Genomic DNA, 24,965 nt, shown 5'->3' on the forward strand with positions numbered 1-24,965 from the left:
GCAGAGAGCTAGAAGATTCAGCTTTATGATTCTGGGGTTTTCTTAAGTTGTTTTTGTGTCAGAAGCAGTTACTGAAAGGGAAAAAAAAAATCATACGGCAATACACAGCTTAAGGATTTTGCCTTCATTGGGCAGGCAGATTTTGGGTTGACTTGAGTATGTAAATTCTGGGCTTTTAAAACTTTCATTTCCAAGAGAAAATCATTTAGGTTATCTTCTTCAACCACATCTTGCTTTGATAGTATCAAACCCTAAAGCTGAAGGGTTTGGGTAGCTTTTTAAAGCAAAAGTTCACTGGGAAATGTAAGTAGGTCTGTTAAGCTTTTTAAAACTATGTAAGACAAAAATGGAAAAGTTGAGTAAATCTCTAGCTTTTTAACAGCAGGTATCTGTAAATTAATGTGACAGCTCAACTTTTACCGAAAATAATACAGTAGCCCCCTCTTACCCACAGCTTTGCTTTCTGTGGTTTCAGTTAGATGTGGCACTCACGTTCCAAAAATATTAAATGGAAATTTCCAGAAATAAAGAATTTATAAGTTTTAAATTGCATGTCATTCTGAGTAGTGTGCCTGGGCCATGGATCATCCCTTTGTCCGGAGTATCCACGCTGTATATACTACCCGCCCATTAGTCACTCAGTTATCAGGTCGACTATTGCCATATCACAGCGCTTGTGTTCAGGTAACCCTTCTTTTACTTATAATGGCCCTGTAGCGCAAGAGTAGTGATGCTGGCAATTGGGATATGCCAGAGAGAAGCCATAAAGTTCCTCCTTTAAGTGAAATGGTGAGGACAGTGCAATAAGATATTTTGAGTGTTATTCTATCTATATGTGGTTCATTAGTAGCATTGCCCTTTAAACAGTTAAGACCTTTAATTTGCTAATGAACAGTTGATTATTTCAATAAGATAGTTAATATTGGTGAGCAACATGACAGGTGTACAAGTGTTACATGCTAACAAAGCTTTAGTGCCTTGTGTGTGTTAGTTTATTTGGCCAAGAGAGAGGGATACATTACTTAAATTTCTTTATCATATTAACATGTTGTGTACGGCGATTTAAATCCCTCGTGAAGATTCTCGTGATCCGTACGCAACGTGTTAAGAACACAATGTAATTGTGTATTTTTAGTGGACTAATAACCGAATTGGTAGACAATTTTATGTAGGCTTTTGAGTTGTATTTAAAATGAATGGGTTTGTCAGGATTCTCATTACTGAGATTCCTAATATATTTAGAAAATACTAATCTAAGCATGTCTCCAAGTTTAAATTTCAGTTATATGCCTGGCAGTTTTTATGAAAAGTTTAACATTACTACTACAGGATTGTGAATGTCCTTAAAAGTCTCTGGAATAAAAACTGTCAAGAGTGTCTTTAGTTTGTATAAGAGTTTAAGGGAATTAGGATGTTTTCACTTTCTTCATATTGCTCCGAAATAACGACCTTCATTTTCTTCTGGTATTGTGTAAAGGAGCAAGCTATCTATGCGTTATCTTTTCCAATTCATGTTTTGCTAGCTGTTATGCATATCTTTGAAGTTGCTTTCCTTTTCCTGTTTCCTTTGTATGCCTAAAGTATCGGACTTACTAAACCATAGTAGGACCCCAGCCTCCCTTTAATATTATGTAGGCTGTTAATTTATCTTTACACACTTGTATCTTGAGTGATGCATGTAAGTTCTAATTTTGATTTTTTTTTGCATTCCAAAGTTTGCCTTTACAAGTATCAATGACCTTGTCAAAACAGGGTTTTGACTTAACCATTGAAACTAATCGTGGTGGGTGAAGTAGTCATTCAACCAATATTTGTTGCTGCTATACTCCAGGCAGTGTGCTAGGCAGCAATGGATTCCTGCCCTTACGGTGCTTAGCATGAAATAGTCATAATTGCAAAATTAGACCAGTAGTAAATACAAAAGCTAGAATTAGAATCTATGCAGTTGGAGTCGGGGATGATTCAGGGGTAGAATGCTTCTCCAAGAAACAGGACAGATACCTGAAAGAGTAGTAAGTAGTTAAGGAGGCGGGTATTCCAGATGAGGGAACAACCTGTACATGCCACCTGTGAGGCACTGGAAGAATTGTAGGGTCCTATGGATTCAGCGTGGGGAACACTTCCATCTTCCAAGCTGAGGCTGAAGAAAGTAAGAGCCAGACTACTGAGATTTTTAATTTGTGCATTATGGAGAACAGATGGGAGACTGGTTAGATTATACCTGATGATACAGTTGGAGCAAAGTAGAATATTTGAGAAGCATGTAGGAATAGGACTTGAATGGATTAGATATGGAGGAAGAGAGGAAGGCATCAAAATCAAATTTGTGGCTTTGGGACTGGATGGAAGTTTGTGCCGTTCACCATAATTGGAGATATTGGTAAAGAACCTTTTGTGGGGAGGGAGATAGTATAGTTTTGAGATGGTTATGCTTGTTCTTTTAAGTCCAAAAGACATAGTTAATCTCTAGCATAGGGTGGTTTTCATTAGATTACATTTTCTTTGAGCTAATTTTAAAAGTGTTATGGACAGGGCTAAAAATTACTTGATTTGTATCTGCTGTTATTTCTCTCAATTGTTCCCTTAATTCCAGTCATCATCCTCTCTCCCACCTGGACAGTCTCCAGGCCACCAACTATTGTCATAGGCACTTGACACGATTTTATTCAGGATGTAATGTTTTCAGTCCTCACCAGTAAGGTCTGTGATGTACTGGGGAGGAATAAAATGCATTTAGTTTGTCATTACTGTTAAATTATCTCTAAACGTTTTCTTTGTTATGGAGTGGCCATTTTCCTAAAAGATATAATTGATGCATGCCTCCATCAACCAGTTTCGTAGAAATAATGTAACACCCATAAACATGGCTTGAAGGTTGTAGAATTTGAATGTGTATCAAACTTTCCCCTCTACCTTGATTGAATGAAATTATAGGTGTTCCATAGGTATAGCCAACTCTGCTACTAATCTTGGTGTTTTTAGACCAGTCATTTAATTCTCTCAGCTTGGTTACTTAGCCACAAAATTGGGGAGTAAAAGGAAATAATCTTCAAAGTTTCCAGATGTAAACTTACATAAAATTAATTTTTTTCCCACTATATTATTTACCTGTGGATATATAACTATTTGTGCAGCATTACGGTTTTCATTAGTATTCAACCTTTCAGAAAATACCCACAAACTAACTTTCTGTGATCTTAATTGTTCCACTTCTGACCATTTTGATCTTACATATCTAGTCTAAAAGATACTAAGTGCACAGGATGCTAAAATTAGGAAATTCCTACCCTTAATAATTTGAGAGTCAAGCGTTACAAGCCAGAATATTGCTATAAAGTGTTTTGAATTAGGAATACACAGGAAATAGTGGCCAGCCCTCCTGGTGGGAGAGGGCATTAACTCTCACCTTGAGTCTTGATTGGTATGTGTTGGCTAGGTAGGCAAAGGAAGAATGGCTGGCATACTGGAAAAGAATGCAAGTAAAGAAAGGCAAGGAGGTGTGACAATATGGCAAATTCAGCATAAGAGTGGAGTGTAGCTTTCCGTAGAGTGGCAAGAGAGAAGTTGAAGAATTTCATTTGTAGTTAAATCATGATCAATGGTATGCTAAGAAAATGAGTTTTCACTTGATTCTGTAGGGAATGGAAAACCACTGAAAGCCTTTAAGCAGAGGATTATGGTTAGATTTGAAATTGAGAACACAGGTCTGGTGGTTATGTAAATATTGGGGAATTTTCCAAGTGAGAGATATTTTGAATTAAGGGGGCAGCAGTTAAGATGGTGTGATAGGATGAGTAGTTCCCACAAAGATGTCCACATCCTAATCCGCAGAAGCTGTGAAAGTTACTTTATATAGCAAAAGGGGTTTTGCAGATGTGATTATGGATCTTGAAATGGGGAGATTAGCTTGGATTATCCACATGGGTCCAATATAATCAAAAAAGTCATGTAAGCTGGAGGCAGGAGATCTGAGTCAGTAGATGTGACAATGGAAGATTAAAGTGATGCATCCGTGAACCAAGAAATGCTGGCAGCCTCTGGGAGATGGAAGAGGAAAGGAAAGATTCTCTCCTGAATCCTCTAGAAGGAACCAGCCCAGGCAACACCTTGGTTTCAACTCCATCAGTCATTTCAGATTTCTGACCTCCAGAACTGTAAGAGAATAAATAAATGTATGTTGTTTTACTACTAAATTTGTGGTAATTTGTTAATAGCAGCAATAGGAAACTAATCAGATGGAGAGAAAGGGGCAGATATATATATATATATCATTTTAAGGAAGTAGAATGGACAGGAATTGGTATCTGGTTGGATGTGAGAGTGAGGGACAGATTTTAGGGTGTCCGTGAAACATGTAAGCAGCCTGACGAGTCATAAATGAAGAAGAATAGGAATAGGTTCCAGAATGACAGGGGGTCTAAGTACAGAAACTTGGCCCCCAAAATTTAAATACCAGTACCCATATTTTGGCAAGGGTGGGAAGAAACAACAGTTCTCGTTTACTGCTATAGGAGTATAAATTGATAAAACAATTTTGGAGAGCAAGTTGGCTGTATTTAGAGAAAGGGATAAGCATACCTACCTTACATTGTCAGGATTCCACTTCAAGTTATATACCCTGGAAAATGACTGGACTACAGAACGTTGCAGCTTTGAAACAAAACAACAACAAGGATAAGCTGAAAACAATGACCATCAACAAAATAATTATATTTTGTGATGGACTAGTATATATCACTTGAATGAACTGGATGGAACAGCTGCTATGTGTCAAAGTGTCAAACGTTGAAAGAGCAAATTAGATGTACCTTTTTTATTTAAAAGGTTTAATACCTTTCTAGTTTTAAAATTACATTGTTTATGTATACCTCTAGTCAAAGTATACAAATGTTTGGGAATAATACCAGCTGCAACATGGTGGATACCTTTTAAATACATCTTTGGGGAAGGAGGGAGGAAAGTGAATAACAGTGATGCATATATAGGGTATTCAAATGTCAATGTCTGAAGCAGATATAGGTGGTGAGGTGGGTCCACAGGTATAATTCTCTACACTTGGAAATGTATTGAAATGAAAACAAATTTTAAAAATATGAAAGGTAGGCAGAGGCAAAGGATTTCCCAAACTATACCCAAACTATTCTGGCATTAAATGTTTTGGCAAGAGAAGCAAGAGAAAAGTATTAAGGAAATTGAAGAAGGAGAAAGTTTCAATATATAAAATGTTCAAAATAAATGCCACATGAGAGAGATGACTAAAGAGTCCATTGTATTTGACAGTTGGGCCGTTACTGATAACCGTTACCAAACTGATTGAATAGACTGAATGGAAGCCTGATAATAGAGGGTGGGAAAGAGGTTGGACAAGAAGTAGAGGGATGCCAGTGCCTACTTTAAAGGCCCAACTGGGAGCTGGGTCCGAGCGCATAATCTTACGCTAGCCCTTATGTCTCTTCTCCCCTCACCGCTCTCCCCCACTTTCTCCTACCATGCCTACCTAGTCTACTAGCTGTACGTTGGCTTCTTTCTCAAGTGGGCTCTCTCCATATAACAGGAAAGATTAGCCAATAGCATATGTTTACCTCGTCCTTGCAGCAACTTCCAGATGATGAAAGATTCTCTTACCCAGTATTCATATAGCAAATCTTTCACACAACAGGACAAATCACCCTCAGGAGTTCTGGGTTTTTATGATCTCATAGCTTATGATCTCCAGAGATCAAAAGATGAGATACTCCCAGGATCTACATATCTAGATATAGTTTATCTGTTATTGCTAAAATTGTATTTCCTTGATTTCCGGTGAGTTTTTAAGTCTTTTCATATGTTTTTTAGCCATTTGTTAACATTTTTTTCATTAGGTTGTCATTTTTTGTTGTTTACTGGTAGTGCTTTTCTATGTTCTGATATTTCATTGTTAAATATACTAGACATATGTTCTTATCCATAATTTTAAAAATTTTAACTTCTATATTATGTCTTATATTTTTCATTGTTTCTGAGGCCACATCTATCAACCTTTTTCTGTACAACTTGCTTAGGAAAGCCTCCCCTATCCTGAAGTTACTAAATATTTTCCCTCTAGCTTCTAGTACTTGAATCATTTTGGTTTTTAAATTTTAGCTTTTAAAAACATTGTTTTGAGTCAGCGCCTCTTGAGCCTTGCCTTTGCTCGGTGCCCGCTCCAAACTCTTTGGAGTATATTATCTCTTCTAATAAACTACTCTTTCACCGCTTTAAAAATAAAAATAATAATAATAAAACATTGTTTGGGGAGGTACGTTATGAAAAGTATTTAACTTATTTTTTCTGAATAGTCATTTGTTTGAAAATAATCTTTTGTTGAATATTTGATCTTTTCTCCCTGATTTGATGTGCCACCTTTTTCATAAAAGAAATTATACATGAGTCTGTTCCTTCAGTATGGATCAAATTCCTTTTATTCTATTCCTGCACTAACAACACCCTGTTTTAACTTCTCTAGCTTTTAGTATATCTTGTTATTTGAAAGGGCAAATTGTTCCCATGACTTTTTTTGTTCTTTAAAATGCCTGGCTATTCTTGCAATATTTTTCCTTTAATATAAATTGTAGAATCACCTAACACATTTTGTTTAAAGAATCCTGTTGGGTTTTTTAATGGATATTGCATTGCACTCACAGAAAATTTTGGGAGAACTGACTCTACAAAAATTTATTGAGTCTTGCCACCGAAGAACATGCATGTTTGTCTTCTCTTTCATCATGTAGACGTAAGTTTTACACAGATCAATCAGTGTTCCTTCATGACTTTGGTTTTGAGGCTTGTAGTTTCTTTTAGTATGTTTTGATATCTGGTCAGGCAAATACCCCTTTTAAATTTTTTATTTTTTATTTTTCTTGATTTTTTGAACATTTTATCTTATATTTAAACTTTAGAATCAGCTTGTCAAGTTATGATTTAGAAAATTACAATTAGATTTTGATAGATTGCATTGATTTTTATAAATTAATTTTTGTAGATTGATATCTTCGTGATATTGAGGCTTTCTATCTGGGAATAGGTAACTATTATTTGGGTCATCATTGTTGTCTTTTTTCCCCATTTAGGTCTTTTAGATCATTCAGTTAGCTATTACAGTTTTCTTCATTTAAGTCTTGTACATTTCTTGCTAGGTTTATTACCACTTGTATTTTGTTGTAACTGAATGGATTCTTCTTTCAATTGACTATTGCTATAAGACAGGAAAGTTACTCATATGTTGACTTAATCTTAGCCACTTTATAAAAACTCATAATAATTCTGATAGACTGTAAGCTCTATAAGAGTATGGACCTTTTTCAAACACTGCATCCCTAGCACTCTAAACTCAATATGTTTGAATGAATGAATGATGGTATTTTAGTTGATTCTTTTAGACTTTTGGGTAGACAATATTTCCAATTTTTCAACTATTACAATTATGAGACTTTAAGATTGCTCTGTAGGTTCATGTTTTGAAGTACCTTTTCTCCTACCTACACATTGATATTAGATAAAATAGAGATTACAAAACTATGACCTTATAGAGAAACAAGAAATATTTATACTTAAAAATGTTTTGTTATGGAAAATTTTAAATATATAAATAAGTAGAATAGTATAATCAACCTGCAAACTCCTAGCACTCAGTTTCTGTTAGGAGCTCAGCCAGTATTATTTCATTTATAACCCTACCTTCTTCCCATCCCACCGCTAGTGGGTTATGAAACCAATCTTAGGCGTACTATTTAATCCATAAATATTTGAGTATGTTTTCCCTTTGGAAATTATTCTTTTAAAAATATATAATCACAATGCCATTACCATATGTAAAAATATAACAATAATGCCTAAATAGTGTTTAAATTTTTTTCTCATAAATGTTTTCTTTTTAAATCTCTGATTTATAGGCCCCACTTTCATCTGTTTATTTTCTTGGTAACCCATTTATGATTTATGAACTTTAAATGCAGAAAAAGCTAAAGTAGTGAGCATAGAACCAAAGCTTTTGTCCTGGGGATTTGGTGGCCAAGAACAGGCCAAATAGGCCGAGTTTGGATCCAGGAAGGTAATAGGAACTGAAGTTGTTCTGCATGAAGGAGAGAAGAATCAAGCACCAGGCTCATTGCTTGAGACGGGGTTGTAGTCAGACTCCCAGGTATGAACAATGGCAAAAAACAAGCAAACAAACAAAAACAACACTACCATCAACAACCAAAAAGCCGCAACAACCTGCTGCCACCTGAAGAGATGTCTTCAGTGAAGCTGTGAGCATGAGAAAGTGGAAAGAAGATGTCATGGGTTTGAGAAAGGGAGTTGGATGAAGCCTCTTTCTCTAAGCCTGGGGACTACTTTGGCTATATCACCGATACTATCATGGCAAGTCCTTTGAATAACCAGTTTAAGACATGGTACTAAACGGGCTCCAGGAGTCTGGATGAAGGCAAATAAGATTATTAGGGAGTGGCTCATTCACAAGAAGTGAGCCTATAATTCAATTTTCCAAAACACATTGCAATCAGAATGGCAGAATATGAACCTCTGTAAATCCACTCCTCCATAAAAGCTAGTTTATTTTGTTATTGCTTGCCAGGATTTCACTTAAGATCATAATAAGAAAAGATGCCTTTCCTTTAAAGCACACCTCAGCCACCCCCCAGTAATATGTCACAACACATTTAGGAGAGCCTTCTTCCTAATATTTTCCCAAACCTTCCTAAGTTGAAGAGAGCCTATTGTATACTTCTGTTTTCCCCATGGTTTCAGATGGACATAAGAACATGAAAATCTCCACATTAATCACGTGATGTTGGTTCATCTCACAAAAACCTTTTCATTTGTGCAATGTCTTCCAGTTTATACAGGACTTTCTTACATAGTTTCAATTCTAGGTAGGTTTTATAAATAACCTAAATTTCCCCAGTATTCAGTTTAGGGGTACAGGTGAGAGCCTATTAACATGAATGCAAAAATTTTGTTGCTTTTGCCTGTAGGTGAGAGACTCCCTGAAAAGATTCTTCCCCCATTCTTCACCCAACTCAGGCATCTTTGGGTTTCCCAGGAGGTAGATCGTTCCCGGCTGCCACCTTCTGCCACCACCTTCAGGATTCTGTGGCTGTTCCTCTGTTCCAAGCTTTCATTTGCTAGCCTTGCCACTGCCACTCTATTCTGAAAGTATAATTACCCAAGAACCTAGCAGAGTTCCCAGTATTCCCTTCATATGTCTCCCTTATCAAGGAGGAACATCTTTCCCAGAATCCTGCTCCCTCCCTCCCCAAGAAGACTTGCTCCACTTTAGGTCTCTTAGCCAGGTTGGGGTGATATGCTAATACCTTAGCAGCAAAGGGGGCTGACTATCAGGGATTTTCAGCCTCTATGATGGTAGGTGGGCTCTCTAGACAAAATAGAAAGGAGAGGGAATGAACTTTGGGTAGACAGCTTACAGCCTCTGCCCACAGCCTCTGCCACAGCCCACTCAATTCTGGCAAACTTTTATTTCATTATACACAGTTTAAAATGTGTATGATTCACTTACATGAAATCTCATCGCCTCCCTCAAAGGGAACAATCCCAAATATCATGCAGCTACCTCCTCCAGATCCAAGTCCAGGAACTCTGGAACTATGCAATCTTCTGGTCTAGAGAAGATTCCTCACAAACCAGCAACCTGGAGTTACAAAACAAGTTAATTGTCTCCAACACATCCAATAGACCAATATTTGTTGAAGGGTGTGGTTCTCACACCAGTAGTGTCAGCATCCCCATGGAACTTGTTAGAAATGTAAATTATTGGGCCACATCCAAAACTTACGAAATCAGGAATTCTGGGTTGGACCCAGCAATTAGTGTTTTAATAACCTTTCCATGTGATTCTGATGTGTGCTAACGTAGGAAAACCACGGCAAAAGACAATGCTGGACAAGGAAGTGTAAGTACAATAAAGCTCGCATTCCGAAAAGGAAACATGCAGTAGACACGGTTCCTGAGCAGATATCATACCCTGTTTTTATCAACTTGCTGTGTAACAAACCTACAAGACTTAGCAGCCTAAAATGGCAACCATTTTTTTGCTCATGGACGTGGACCATTTGGGCTGGGCTCTCATTCATGGACCTTTGATCACTGGGCAGCCTATGGCCTCAGTCACATACTTTACAGTTGTTTGGGTTTTGCCTTGAGCGATGAGGGTAGCTGGGCCATATCTCTCCTCATCTAGTAGCCCAGCTCACGCTCACTCACAATACAGTGGTCTCGGTTTCCAAAAGCAAGCCCCAATGCCTAAGTACTTTCCAAGTCCCTGTGTCATGTTTTCTACTGTCTCATTAGCCAAGGCGAGTCATATGATCAAACCCAATATAGGAGGGGTCTAACAAGTTAATACAGTAGTGGTGGAGGGTGGGAAGGAGGGTGTTATTGCAGCCATTTTTGCGAAGAGTCTACCATACTGCCTGACAGAACTAGTGGGGATGCCTCACCCTAGCAAATGGAGTACGTGTTAGTTAGCTAGTCTGGCGGCCTCTAGTGTTGGTCTCTGGGAGTGTCTTAGTTATCCATTCTCCTTCATTGGCCTCCCTAGGATGAGCATTAGGTGTATGTCCTTCTTGGGGGCTGTAGAGTTTTGGCAGCTGTTTACCTGTAGCTGGGAGTTGGGAATTCAGGGATTGCTTTAAGTGTTGAAAAATGAGAGGTAGTTAAAGCCAGATTTGGCGAGTCTTTGGCAAAACGTTTGCTACAAAAACTTGGTGGGCTTCTGGACTATTTAATTGTGTGCTAATAAAGCAGGGAAAGATTGGGTCTAGATCTGAGCTGCCCAGTATGGTAGCGACCAGTCACAAGTAGTTATTGGACACTTGAAGTGTAGCTGGTCTGAATTGAAATGTGCTGTTCCTTTTTCCTTTTTAAGGTAGCTACTAGGAAATGCAACCTTACTTACACATGCGGCTCACACTGGATTTCTATTGGACAGCACTGGTCAGTTGTAAAGCCTGAGAATGTTTACCTCACAGCTCTTGTCCCTCTACTCAGCGAATACTTCTCCTTTCAAGATTTCTTCCCTAAGACAATTTGAAATGAATGACCTCAGGGGAAGAATACCTCCCTAAATCTATTTTTTTTTTCTGCCAGGCTTGCATTTTTTTTACTCAATTTACCCCCTTCCTATGACAAAGACTGTTCAATGAAAGGTCTTGAGGTCCTTCAGAGATCTAGAGCCCCAATGTTTTCAATATTATCACCTGTTAAATCTCTTATGTTTCTGCTTCTGTTCATCCTAGCTTTAATTTGGGCATAAAAGAAGTTGGCTTTCCCAGCCCAACAAACCTCCACTCTCATCTGTTAATGTGGATTACAGCCTGAAAAGCTTCTAAGCAAAGGCAAATTTCCCCACCTGTCCTCGGTGGGACATCTTCAGACTGTTTGTCTCTCAAGAATTTACTGAAAGCCACATCAAACAGTCAAATTCAGGATTTCCCCCCAAATCCTGAACTTTTCTGATAACTTCTCCTAGCAAAACAACCCCAGTCTACACATGATAATTTACTAGACAATTTGCAACCGCACTCAGCCATTTCATAGTTGGCTCACCTATAATAGCCCATGTTTGGTAACAAATTCAGTATCAGATGAGAAGCTTTGGGTTGTATAAAACAGAATATTCAACTAAAAAAGTTTTAAACCTTTTTTCTCACATAACGAAGCAGCTCAGTATAGTTGGTTCTATGATTTGTTATTTTTTAATAACAGACGAAGTCTGTCAAGTTCTAGGAGAAGTCTCTATACTTTTCATAGCTTTCCTCTATGGTTGCAAGGTGACTGCTGGTGAACAGGACAACATCCAAAAACAGGAAGGAAATAAAGGAGCCGCTTCTCCTTGTGCATCCCTTATCATGGAGGAAAATCCTCCCCAGAGGCTCCCCTCCCAATAGTTCCTTCACTGGATCACACACCTGCCAAGGAGGGTGGGAAAGTGAGTATTGGCATATCCAGCCTTAATAGGGGTTGGTGTGGTCTGCTGACAAGGAAAAAGGGGTGAAAGGCTGTTGGGAGGATAAACAAGAACACCTGCGAGGGCCCTTCTTGTGGTAGTCTGTTGCTGTATCACAAACCATCCCAAACTTAGAGGCATAAAAGGATGACCATTTTGTTATGTTTACAGGCATTTGGACAGGGCATAATAAGGATAGGGTGTTTTTTCTCTGTTATTTGGGACCTCAGCTAGGAAGACTCAAATGTGCAGGGGCTGGAATCATCTGGAGGCTTCTTCACCACCCGGGGCTCGGATGCTTAGAAGGCTGGGCTTGGCTGAGACGTTGGGCAGAGCTCCTCACATGCCGTTCCATGTGGCAGCTCCCTGCATGCTGGGTTCTCAGCGAGTGTCCTGGGAGGGAGGATTCAGAGAGGGGTTTGCTGGAGTGGGAGTATTCCAAGACAAAAAAGGGAAGCTGCATGGCCTTCTGGAACCGAGCCTTGGAAATCACATAGTATCACTTGTGCCATATTCTACCCGTCAGAGCAGTCAGAAGCCCCTTCAGATTCAGGGAAGGAGACATGGCCTCGCTTTTTGATGGGAGGAATGTCAATGAATTTGCAGCCTTTTAAGAAAACTGCAGGAGTCCTCATGTAAGCCAGAGGACACACATACATATATTTCCACAAATTCTCCTTACAGTGTTGTAGTTAAAAGGAATTTTCAAAGTTTACCCTCAGCCATGCTGTCACATTCTTCCTTTTTTCAAGCTGAAATTCTTAACTTAAAATTTTTTTTTCCTTCCATCCCATAAATGATACAAAATACTATCTAGAAACTCCTAATGGATAGATGCTGGGGCCCGTTCTATTAAAGAACCACTTCTGGGTCCGCATGGAAAGGAAGTAAAAACACTGGAATCCCCCAAATTCTGAAGGGGAGATTTGGCATTAAAAAAATGATTCAATACTGTTATAGAAAGAATATGAATGACAATTTAAAGCATCTGCCCAGCAGTTCCTGGTAAAAGCACACAAATGTTTGGATCCTTCTTATATTGAATTAAAATATTAATATTTTTGGAGTACCTACTAAGTTATATACACTGAAGAGGATAAAAAAATAAAGAAGAGTAAGTTTCCCTCTTGCAAGTCTTTAGAAGTCTAGTCAGAAGGAACCGAATTCTCCCTCCACTGTCTTAAATGCTGGTATTTGAAACAGAAACAAAGAGCTCCTGGCAATTGGAACCGGGAATTCCCAATAAAAGAAGGGGCCTGTGTTCAGGTCCTTATAAACGGGTAGGTTAGGGCAAAATGGAGTTAGGGAAAAGACAAAGGCATACACTACTAAGAGAAGAGAGGTGGAAAAAGTATGACCAGGAGCCCCTGAAAACTCCTTGCACGTGAGTTTGTAAAAGGTTAAATTAAACGCTGCGTGTCCACATCATCACCTTATGCCGGTCTTGTGCAGAGTTCGGGGTAGCGGGCTTGGGCTCGTCGTTTCACGAGTTTCCCAGTAGAGGGCGCCATAAACACGCGAGTCCTGAGTTTGACTTGGCAAAGGAGGCGGTGCGTCCTCGGCCCGGAGGCGGGGCCGGGGTGCTCACGTGACCCTCGCTCATGGCGGCAGCGGTAGCAGCGGCGCTGACGGCGCTCGGCGGCCGGAGCCGGATCTTGTAGCCCGGGTGTGGACCCGCGTCAGTCCGTCCCTCCTTCGGCCCCCTCTCTTGTCTTCCGGAGTGTGGCTGGCGGAGCCGGGATGGCGGAGCGAGGCCTGGAGCCCGCGCCGGCCGCGGTGGCGGCGCTGCCGCCCGACGTGCGGGCGCAGCTGGCGGAGCTGGAGCTGGAGCTCTCCGAGGGTAGGAGCCGGGCGGGGGAGCGAGCGCCCGGGCGCCGCTGCGGTTCGCGGCGAGAGGGAGACCAGGTCCCTGCCGCGCGCCCTGGTGGCCGTGCGGGCGAGAGGGAAGGAGGGTGCCGGAAATCTGGCCCGGGCTCTGAAGGGTCGTCTTCCCTCCCCTCCCACCCGGTGAAGTGGCTTTCCCGTGTGGGTTCATTGTGTTCCCTGGGAGGGGGTCAAGCAGGGGCTTGGGGGAGAGAGAGGGCCTCCCCAGGCCCGGGCTGCTTTTGCGCTCCCTGCCCCCCAAAACGCGAGACAAAGCTGCGCCCTCCGCTTCTGCCCGGGCGTCTGGGCACGGTGGGGGTGGGGGTCAGGCTGCCAGCAGGGTGGCTGACAGCTTTTTCCTGTCCTCTACCCTTTTCGAGGGAGGGCCCCACTCCTGTCTCTGTCCCCCTTACCCCTTCAAAAAAGGAGAAAGACACATAGGAAATCGTCAGCATTTCTTCTTCTCCCTTCTTTAACAATGAGAGACGCCTCCCCAGTGACAGGAGTAAGATAGAAACTGGGTGGGCCCTTGAGGGTCTTCAAGAGATTATAAGCAGTGGCATTAACCCAGAGAGAGACACACGGTGCTGCGTTGAGACCACCTTTGTCAGAAGGGTTTTCTCCTGGTGCGTGTATTCCTGCTGAATTTTCCGCATCTGATCACCTTTTGGAGTCTTTGAAGGAGGGAGGAGAGGTTACATGCAAATCCTGGCCGGCACCCTTTTTCTTTTGACAATGGACTGGTACAAGGAGGGCTGGATTTATTTTGAAAATTAAAAGAATGGAATAAATCAAGCCCCTGTTCTTAGAAAAGTCCCTTGGATAATAATGAGAGAAACAGTGCTGTGTGGTGGGCATGTGATCAGGCTCCTTGTGCAGTTGTGATCAGTTCTCCACAAAGTTCCTGTTTTTATCACAAGCTGCCTCAGAGACAAAAGCAGTATTTTGTCCAAGCTTGATGTCAGGGCTGTGGTGGTGGCCCCAGAGTCGCATATTCTTAGTGAGTTCCTTGCCAGAGGCCCTCTTCCCTAGCATTTTTCAAGTGGATTCAAAATTGTTCATTGGAAAAGAAGAATGTGACAAGTTCCCTGGAGAGTTCTGACTTTGTTCACTTATCAAGACATTATCTCCCCCACCCCCCATCCTTTACAATGAAAAACCATAAGTAGATTTGTGTTATAAATCCAGTTGGCCATGGAAGGAAGTAATTATTATTAATAACGCTGTTAGGTTTTCCCAATGTATAGGGAAGTACTCTTTTCATTTGCACTTAATTACAGACATTATTTTTCAATTAATCAGTTGGAAAGTTATTCTTTGGCCAGTCCCCAAAATCAGTGGTAGTGGATGAGTTTTTTTCTGTGAAGTGTTTAGGGCATTACCGTCCTGTTCTGCCTGGCAACATACTTCAGTTTTCTCCTAAAGCATTGTCTTTCAGTCTGTAATGACTTACATTCAGATTGACTTTTGAAACAGTTATTTTACAGTAACGAAGCAGCTATCTTTGACTAGCCAGAAAGAGAGAGGTTTGGCTGGCTGTTTGCGTCAGAAAGAGATTAAAAATAGGAGTTGATTGCTTTTACACTGAGAGGGAAATCCTGGAAGCTCCTTATTCTTGGTATTTCTGCTTCCAGCTGATTATTGTTTACTTCTCTGGGTGTTTCTAGAGATGATTCTGAGGAACTATTTCTAGGACTCACACTGATTAGCTCACCTCCCCTCCAGAAAAGTGTGTGAAACTCATACACTCTGAATGCCAAGGCTTCAACATTTCTAAGGACAAGTGCATGGTTTGCTTTCCAGTGCAGAATTGTTTTGTTTGGCATATGACTTAGTCCGAATTGGTTTCTTACAGATTTATACTACATCATCCTGTATTTCATCTCTTTTAGCAATGGATAACTGGAAAAACATACAGTTGGAAACCCTTGGGCCTGCAGTGTCAGCATCTTGGCCATCTGTTTTTCTCTCTGTTTTGCTCAGAGTACAGAGGATCTACGGAGAAGTAGATAGATATTTTTAGGAATTCAAGTGAAGTTGAAACAACCCAACAGCCCCCAAATCTATAGCATGGTGTTATTCGTGATATCTGTAGCATATTTGGAACCAACCTTTGTTTGTTTGTTTTACATTTTCTCTACAGTGAGTGCTCTGATCGAAGTACTTTTTTCTTCTTACAACAACAAAAAAGAAGGCACTTTGAACTATGTGTTTACCGTGTGTGCTGGCTTTGCTGCACTCATTCCTTGATTTTATTCATTTTTTTTCAGGTTTAGGCCGTCGTTGGTCATAATTATAGTGATAGTCTGAGTTGTCTACTGTTAAAGAATTTTCTTTGTGCTCGCCTGTATTTTCAGCTGCAGGCTTTGGTCATACATCAGCTGACTAACCCTGTGCTGAAATGCAGGTCTGTGCCCCCGTAGCCTGTTTGCCGCAGAGTGCGGTGCAGGGCTCTGGCTGGGGCTTCAGGCAGGTCACCGCGGACTTGCTGGTGAAAGCCTCCCGCTTCTGCAGCAAGAGGCAGAGCCTGCAACTCCCGGGAGAATCACTGAAAATTGAAGTTACCGTAATCGCGAGCTTTTCTGTAGATGAATTGAATAGGTAGGAGGTTTCTTACAAGTATTCCGTGGTTGGAGATTTTTCATGGTTCACATATTTTCTCATATTTATTATATGTTTAACAGTAAGCTCTTTTGTCTGAACTTTATTCGTGTTTTAGTGAAGTGTATGCACATCAAATAAGACTAGTGAGAATTATTTGTTTAAATCTGTCTGATAATATCTTATATTTGTGTAATGGTCTTATACATTATGTCATTTGACTTGACTAGGACTGTGATTAGGTAGAATAGATATTACCACCTCTTTTTTTTTTTTTTTGGTTTCACAGAGGGGGAAAGTTAAACTCACAAGGGTTAAGTGTTTTGTCTAAAGTTGCTCATGTAATAAGTGCCATTATCCTAAGCTGCCATATAATTATGGTATCTGTTATCACTGAATGATGTAAATATGTTGACTGTTATTGCACAAGCTATTGACTCTAGATTTTATTCTAAGGAAACGCCACAAAACAGTTGTATGCCGCAATTCCAAATAGTCTTGTTGATTCTCTTTCTGAAATCTCTTTCAAATCTATCATTCATGTATTTGATCCAGACATTTATTTGGTGGCTACTGTGTGCTGGGGATACATAGGTGAGCAGGGAACTCTATTGGCTTTCAAGGAGCTCCGAGTCTGGGAGGGAAACCACTTAAAAATATCAACAAAACATATGTACATGAGACCATGATGGAGTTCTGTACAGAGGCTGCCTTCTAAGAAAAGAGGAAGCTATCTGCTTTGTTGTTGTGAAAAAGAAGCAACCGAGTACGATAAATATGAGATTGGATTGGGTAGTTAGTAGAGAGGCCTGTGATTTAGCTTGTGCAGTTCAGTCCTAAGGGTGAAGGAAAGAAGGACATAAATTCCATACTTCTGTGGCATGTCGGAAGGAGCGCAAGCCTTCAGTGTCTGAGAACAGGCCAACGATGACAACTGGAGAGTTATTTAAGATGAAATAATACTTACAGGAAGGGATCCTCCCTTTTCTTGTTTGAACACTTCTCTGAGCACAAACACAACAAACACAGTCACATCCTCCCTTTCTCCTGTTTCATCACATCTTGGCGGTCCTTAAAGCTTGGTACTGGGTCCACCTTCAAGGTTGGGGGATAAGAGAGGGCCAAGTCCTAGGAGTTGAAATAAATCCTCTTTAAGAGTGGGGCAGGGGCGGCCGGATGGCTCAGTTGGTTAGAGCGCAACTCTGAACAACAGGGTTGCCGGTTCCATTCCCACATGGGCCAGTGAGCTGTGCCCTCCACAACTAGATTGAAGACAACGAGCTGCCGCTGGAGGGGCGGCCGGATGGCTCAGTTGGTTAGAGCGCGAGCTCTCAACAACAAGGTTGTCGGTTCAATTCCCGCATGGGATGGTGGGCTGCACCCCCTACAATTAAAGATTGAAAACAGCAACTGGACTTGGAGCTGAGCTGCGCCCTCCCCAACTAGATTGAAGGACAATGACTTGGAGCTGATGGGCCCTGGAGAAACATTCTGTTCCCCAATATTCCCCAATAAAAAAATAAAAAAAAGATGGGGAAGAGGTGAGGGAGTTGAAGAAGAAAAGGATACGATGCTGAATAGAGAAGCTGACAACTCGAATTAAACCATCAGAAAACTGGCAAATCCCTCCTTCTTTACCTATAATGGGAAGGTGGGCCACTTCCGCTATCTCTGTAGCATAGTCATGAATTCATAGGATGCACCTTTATCAGAAAATGGTATCTAAGCAGTTGTTATACCTGATGCTAGCAGCATTAAGGAAAGCAGGTGTGTGGATTTTTAAATAACCCAAACTGAGCATTACCTAAGTGATCTACCCCCTAAAACTTGCATAAATGTATTTTTTGGTGGGCTGTACTTGTCTTATGTTGGAACTCATTTTTAGGAATTGCTGTCAGAGCCTGTGGCACATTCCTTTGGAAATCCTCATGGTGGCAAATTTTAATTCTCTGAGGGTGGAGTTTCATTTTATGGTCACTTGCAGACAAGTGGAGAAAAGCTGGTTGATGTTCTTTGGAGTCCAAACTAATTGAGATTGAAAAAACTAGAGTGACTATAAACTGCCTTTCATCATGACTGTCAAAAAATTAGAACGATTGTGAACTGGTTTTGAGGGCCGTTCCCGAAGAGAAGTGACAGACAAATTCTCTCTGTTGGAAGAATCATTCGCCTGGACACCCTAGTTCTCGTGTGTGTATGAAAAACTGATCTTGTGGTTTGACAGCCCCATAGCGTTGAGCTGGATTTTGGAATAGGAGAAATCGTTAGCCCTTCACTCTTAGCCCTGCCCTTGGTGGCTACTTTCTTTGCTGGCCTTTGTAAGGATTAGTATCTCAGGGTTGGTAGTTCAGATGTTGGCTACGAAGGGCCTTCCCACTATATTTGTATTGTAATTACTATCGTTCTCCATGGTCTCCTTTCATGATTAATTCAGGAATGCTTTTCGAAACACTGCTTCCTGCTTGTGTGCAGTTTCTCACAATTCTGTAAGAGTTCATCTGAAGTACTAGCTTTTTAATAAACCTGACCCTGACCACTGTGAGCTCTCGAGCTTCAAACCTCACAGCATTTACAGTTTATATCATTTTTGCCAATCATGTATTTTCTAATTTAAATTGTTTTTCATTTCACCTCAATGTAAGCTCCTACAGAGGTCGTTTATGTCTTAAACTTCTTTAAATAACTCCCCAACTGTTTCTGTCTTGTATTGTTTCGGGAGTGTAATAAATTTCTGCTCACTTCAATTTAACTTCAATTGAAATACAAAGTCTCTGTCTTGGGGATTTGATTTGGCACCATGCGGGGTTGTGCAATCATTTGAGAGGCACAGATTTTGGCATCTGATGGGCCTGGGTCCAAGTCCTGGCCTGTCCCTTATTAGCTCTGTGACCTTGGACAGACTGCCTAACCTCCCTGGTTTTTGTGTCTTGAATTCTTAAAACAGGAATGACAACTTCATTAGAGTTGTGAGGAGTGTTAAAATGAGATCATAGGAGGAAAGCTGAGTGTAGCAGGTGGCATACATGCAATCGTAATTGTTTCTGGTAGTGAATGGATGCATACCGACTTGGCTGTTTTCAATATCGTGTATAACTTAGTAATATGTGGTTATATACGAAGTGATGAATGGAATCAATTTGCTTATATATTTTTTAAAAGCAAGACTTTCCTCCGTCATCAGGTGCTCCTGTCGGCACCCTCTACCCTTAGCTCAACACGTGTTGGGTCACTGCAAGCAGTTGACGAGAGCTGAGAAGAGAAGCTGGTTTGTTTGATACAGACATCTGGCATGTGTACATTTCTGAGCCTGTAGGTTCCGGCAAATGGCTCTGAAATTTAAGCATGATTTCTGAGACTCAAGCGTATCCAAGTTATGAAAAGGCACATGTACCTTCCAATACTTCTTTGTTCTTCCCTTTTTAGTCCTCCCTTTGTCCTTAGTGAACAAATCCTTTCAGTTCCTCCTTCAGAAGTTCCTTGCATCCTCTTTTCCTTTGAGTAGCATTTACCACCAACCATTTACAGTCTTCTATCTTTAGACTTCAGGGTCTGATTTTTGTCTCCCTTCACCTCTGGGTTGAGCTTTCATCTTTTAAAAATACTGCTTTTATCTAAAGCCGTTGCAAAATCCAAGGCTTTGTCACTCATTGTCTTTAAATTCTGCATTTTCTAAAGGCAGGGATGTTCTTCTATATTTTTTATCCCTAGAGAGTTTAAGATAGTTTTGTACACAAATAGTCCATTTCTTTTTAGTGATTGAGTATTTCATAGAGGTTTAAGTGAGAGGTATTTTTTTAACCTTTGTGCTTCTAATGAATAAGTTGCTTTCCCCTGTGGATGCTCTTCTGTGAACAAGATCACTCCTGAAAGGCCATTTCTTTGGAATTCCATAGCCTTACAGATGACAGAATCTTTGGATACACGGGTTGGCTTCAGTGGACTTGGAGACACTCTGAAATCACGTTCAGAATTTTGAGTGTTAGTGCCTTTTTGGGCGACAGAGTCTACAGCTTTCATCGGTTTCTAAAGAGGAGTATGAAGCAAAGTTATGAATCAGGTCTATCACCTTTCATTCTCACTAGCTTGTAAGGAAAGCCAAATTCCCTCAGCTCCTCTCCTCAACACTCACCAACTTATCTCTACCAGTTCCCACCCTTATCCCCTTTCTTTCTTTTCTCAGAGGAGAAATACCCCTCTTCTTCTACAGCGTATCCCTCTGGCTGTGTTCTCAGTCCCATCTTCTCCCCTTCTGGGATCTTGGGAGCTTCCTTCATTGATCTCTTCAGTCATAGACTTTTGTCTTTGTTTCTTTTCTCATCGTTAGCCTCTCACTTAACACTTGGCTCCTTCCCTTCAGCCTGTAATGAATATGCTGAAGTGTCTCCCATCTTAAAAGCAGCAGCTTCCCACAATCTTGTATTGGAATCTGCTTGCTCTCCTGTGCTTGTACTCTCCCTCTCATCCATCCTAGAAGCTGTGGCCTGCAGTTCCTTTGTCTTACTTCTTACCTTTGCTTACTCCTCAGTCCGTTGCTTCTACCTCCTCAAGTCTCGGAACCAACTGTCTGCAAGGCCACCAGTGACTTCTGTCTGTCTGAATGGTGCCCACTGGATACGGCATCCTCTCTGCAGCACTGGATACCTTGGAGCATTATCTTTATAACACTCTCTCCTTGCTTAGCTTTTATGGCATCACTTCCTTCCATCTCCCTAACTGCCCTCTTGGGTTTCCTTTTCTGTCTCTGCCTCCTGATGTGGGTGTTCCTGATATCTGTCCTTAGCTTTCCTCTTTCTTCACAGACACTCGCTGAGTCATCTTATCCATGCCCCAGGCTCCAGCTGTCATGGCTGCGAGATGCCTCCCTAGTGGGTATCTCTCGAGCCCTGACTCTCCTCTGCTCCAGACACCCCCTTGGCTGCCCCCAGACAGCTGTAACTTAGCCGTTCAAAACTGTACTCCTCGCTTCAGCCCACTCCACAAACACTCTCTACTTCAGCATGTTCATTCAGCCAGGTCAGAAACGGGGTTGTCCTTACCTTCTAATGGGTCACTGACTCCTGGTGATTCTCCTTCTTCCCCGCCGTTCACAACGCTGTGTTCAGGCTCTTACCTTGCTGAGACTGTTACAGTCGTCTCCTAACCCGTTGGCCTGCCTTCAGTCTCTTCTTCCATTCCATCCTTCTGTATTCTGTGATGGAACGGTCATTCTGAAACAGATCTAACTGTGTCCTTTTCCCTGTTGAAAAGTTTCATTGGCTTTCCTCATCCACAGGATGAAGTGCACCCTTTGTGTACCAACACCTGCCTGCCTTGTTAGCCTCATTTCCTGCTCCTTCCATGTTTTTTTCTCCTTCCTAGCCATGCTCAGTGACTTGTATTTCCCTGAGTGCGCTGTGCTTTTTTCACTTCCATGGCTCTGTACACATGTTCTTTCTCTGAAAAATGCCCACTCTGGCATGTTTTTCCCCCCGTTTTCTGTCTGGTTAACTTGTATTCCACTCAATTTCCTGTAAGAAGCCTGCCTTTGCTAAGCTCTCTTAAGCAGTTAAGATCTCTGTATAAGTAGGCACCAGTTATTGAGTGCTTATTATGTAACAGGCCCTGTGCTTAGCACTTTGCATACCCTGCCTGGCCGGTAGGTAGGTGTTGAATAAATAGCTCCTGTTATCACAGTGATGAGAGGACTGAGCTAGCGAAAAGCACCTGAGCATTGAGGGAAATGCAGTGTGTGCTGCCCTGTGACACGTGACCTGATCTTGCCCTTTTTCCTCACCAATAACAGTAACATTCTGGAATGAATGGCAAAGGGGAAAGAACGCTGGACTTGAGTTATTTAGAACTGGGGACAAGTCCTGCTTCTGCTGTTTACTGTATGACTTTGGGCAAGTCTTTGAAATGTGCTTCTAACCCTAACAATTCCTCAAGATAGGTGTGTGATTTCCATTTTCTAGAGACTTGGTAAAGAACGTGAAGCCTGAAAGGACCGTGTGCTGGTTTGAACCCAAGTCCGTTTGGCTCCAAACCCCATGGTGTTTCCACACTGCTATTCGCCTCCATCTTCCTGAGTCATGTTTCAAGTAGTTTTGGCAAAATTCTCTTCAATCTTAACTGTCGGCCCTCACTTTTCTTAAGATATAGCTTCTATCTTTGGAGTTTTGGAGGTAGAGCTCCCTGGAGGGAAAATAATTGGAATGTTCTGTCCTATTCTCAGAAAAATAGATGGGAATAGGAATGAGGTTGGTTGTTTCTAACCTTGTTTTGCCAGAACCAGTGGGGTTAGCACTCTACAACATATTGGGAGAGTTTCCTTCATGTCAGCCTAGCTTTCAGCAAGATGCGACTTCTCTAGTTCTTAAAAGGACAAAAAATACTGGGTAAACTCCTATAAGATTATTTATAAAGTGAAAGATAATTTTATGTACTTACATTTTTTTTCCCCAAAGATTTTATTGGGGCAGGGGAACAGGACTTTATTGGGGAACAGTGTGTACTTCCAGGCCTTTTTTTCCCCAAGTCAAGTTGTTGTCCTTTCAATCTTAGTTGCAGGGGGCGCAGCCCACCATCCCTTGCGGGAGTCGAGGAATTGAACCGGCAACCTTGTGGTTGAGAGCCCACTGGCCCATGTGGGAATCGAACTGGCAGCCTTCGGAGTTAGGAGCATTGAGCTCTAACCGCCTGAGCCACCGGGCCGGCCCTATGTACTTACATTTTTATATGAAATTAAATTTTCTTCCCTGAGCTGAGATGGGGGTGATGAGAAACTGCAGGGGAAACTCAGGACGAAAATGTTTTGGAGGCTACACAGGACAGCCCTAAATGGAAGTCCACAGGGTGAGTAGCTTCTTTGAAAGGTCCTTGGTGTGCCCTAGACTTGAGCTTCTGGATCACAGACGCAGAATTGTGGTTACATTCTGGCTCAGAAGGAGTTTGTAGTGTTGTTGTTGTTGTTTTTCCCTTAGGAAATTTAATGTTTAATTTTAAAATTAGTATAAATATTTCTGTAAATGGCATGTACTTAATGGATTTTTCTTGGAGTTATTTCTTCCTTTGTGAAGGAATAGTGGTCTAATATCTCTTTCATTTCAGAGCACTATTGCTTTTAGGGATAAATTAAAGCATTAGTAGGGTTTTCTTTCTTTTTAAGGACCATGGAGTATGTTGTCTCAACTTATTCGTAGACTAGAACTTAGGTCAGGTCAAGCACGAAGTCATAATTGTGCTGACCAGTCTTGTCATGGAAGCTCCATTATAAAAATGAACCCAGCAGGAATCATGAGGTAGATGCTTCTGATAATTTCTTGTTTAGTAAATCTGTGAGTGAGGCAAATCGGCTGTCTTAAACGTGTTTTTTTTTGTTGTGTTTTTTTTGAGGTATGATTGACATCCAACATTAGTTTCAGGTGTACAACATAATGATTCAATATTTATATTATGAAGTGATCACCACAACAAGTCTAGTTAACATCAGTCTGTCACCATACATAGCTTACACATTTTATTTTCCTGTCTTAAAATTTTAAAGAGTTGTCATTCTTGCCTTAGTGTATGTCCTTTCTGGCTTGGAGAAACTTTTTTTAAATTGAACATGGAAAAAATCATAGCTCTTGGCTTATTCTTTTTCTTCAAGGAGACGAAGGAAAAAACTGGAAGATGAACTTCGCATTTAAAAAATTCAACTTCCTTGTTAGTTGGTTCTCTGAGCTCTGCTCTCTGATGTTACTCCTCTATGACAGCTATTTTTCAAATTACCTTATTAAAGTTATGAAATTTTACTTGCATAAATATTCTTAGCTCCCTTTGTAAGCTGCTTGAGGGCAGCACACAGCATCCTCCGCATAAGTGCTTCTCAGTACTTACTCATCTCATGAATGAATGTAGACTGTCATGAACCTCCCTATCTGTTCGGATTTCCTTACCAGTTTCTGACAGACTCTTCTGTTACAGTCTGACTGGTTTCCTCACTCTCTTTTTCCTAACAGGCTCATTTCCGCTGCTGTGCTTTGCAGTGACTGTTTTTGTTAGGACTGCCTTTTCTCCTATGAAAATGTACCCATGTTTCACGGCCTATCTGATATCTCCTTCATCACAAAACCAGCTGACTGAGATAGTCCATACTAATCGCTTCTATTTTTAGGCTTTGCTGTATGCCGTTACCCAGTTTAACACTTAACTGACCACTATTTCTTTGTTTCATTTATGGGTTTTTTTTGCCTCCTCAATTAGACTTAGGTTTCTTGAGTGTAATGACAATGTCTTGTATCTTTTGGAACTTTTAAGGTGCTGAATATATCAATAAAGATGTATTGAGCACATTTATTTACAAGGTCTATCGAGAAGATGAGAGATATATAGAAGGCAGGTTCTCTGTTTTCAAGGAGCTTTCAATCTAGTAACTTTTCAACGAATAGCTGTCTGGATTTTAAAGATATTAATTTAGGTAATTGTCTTTTGAGCACTTAGAAGCATTTTTATTTTCTACTTGAGTGATAAGATAGTTAATCCCATTTGAAGTGATTCT

The 24,965-nt window shown here is 40.9% G+C and overlaps 1 protein-coding gene across 5 annotated transcripts in view; it reads left to right on the forward strand.

The window, feature by feature from the left end:
• Positions 1-13,571: 13,571 nt before the first annotated feature.
• Positions 13,572-24,965, forward strand: part of DIP2B (DIP2 acetate--CoA ligase B (putative)) — a 193,181-nt gene continuing 181,787 nt past the window's right edge. For all 5 annotated transcript variants that reach the window (XM_088799314.1, XM_019724578.3, XM_019724577.3 and 2 more), the window contains exon 1: positions 13,572-13,823. In XM_088799314.1, coding sequence (XP_088655440.1) covers positions 13,724-13,823 — 100 coding nt within the window. In that variant the 5' untranslated portion in view covers positions 13,572-13,723. The remainder of the gene's footprint in view (positions 13,824-24,965) is intronic.

Source organism: Rhinolophus sinicus, chromosome 1 (genome assembly GCF_057876585.1).
Source record: "Rhinolophus sinicus isolate RSI-liver-muscle chromosome 1, RSI-T2T, whole genome shotgun sequence".
NCBI classification, from domain to species: domain Eukaryota; kingdom Metazoa; phylum Chordata; class Mammalia; order Chiroptera; family Rhinolophidae; genus Rhinolophus; species Rhinolophus sinicus.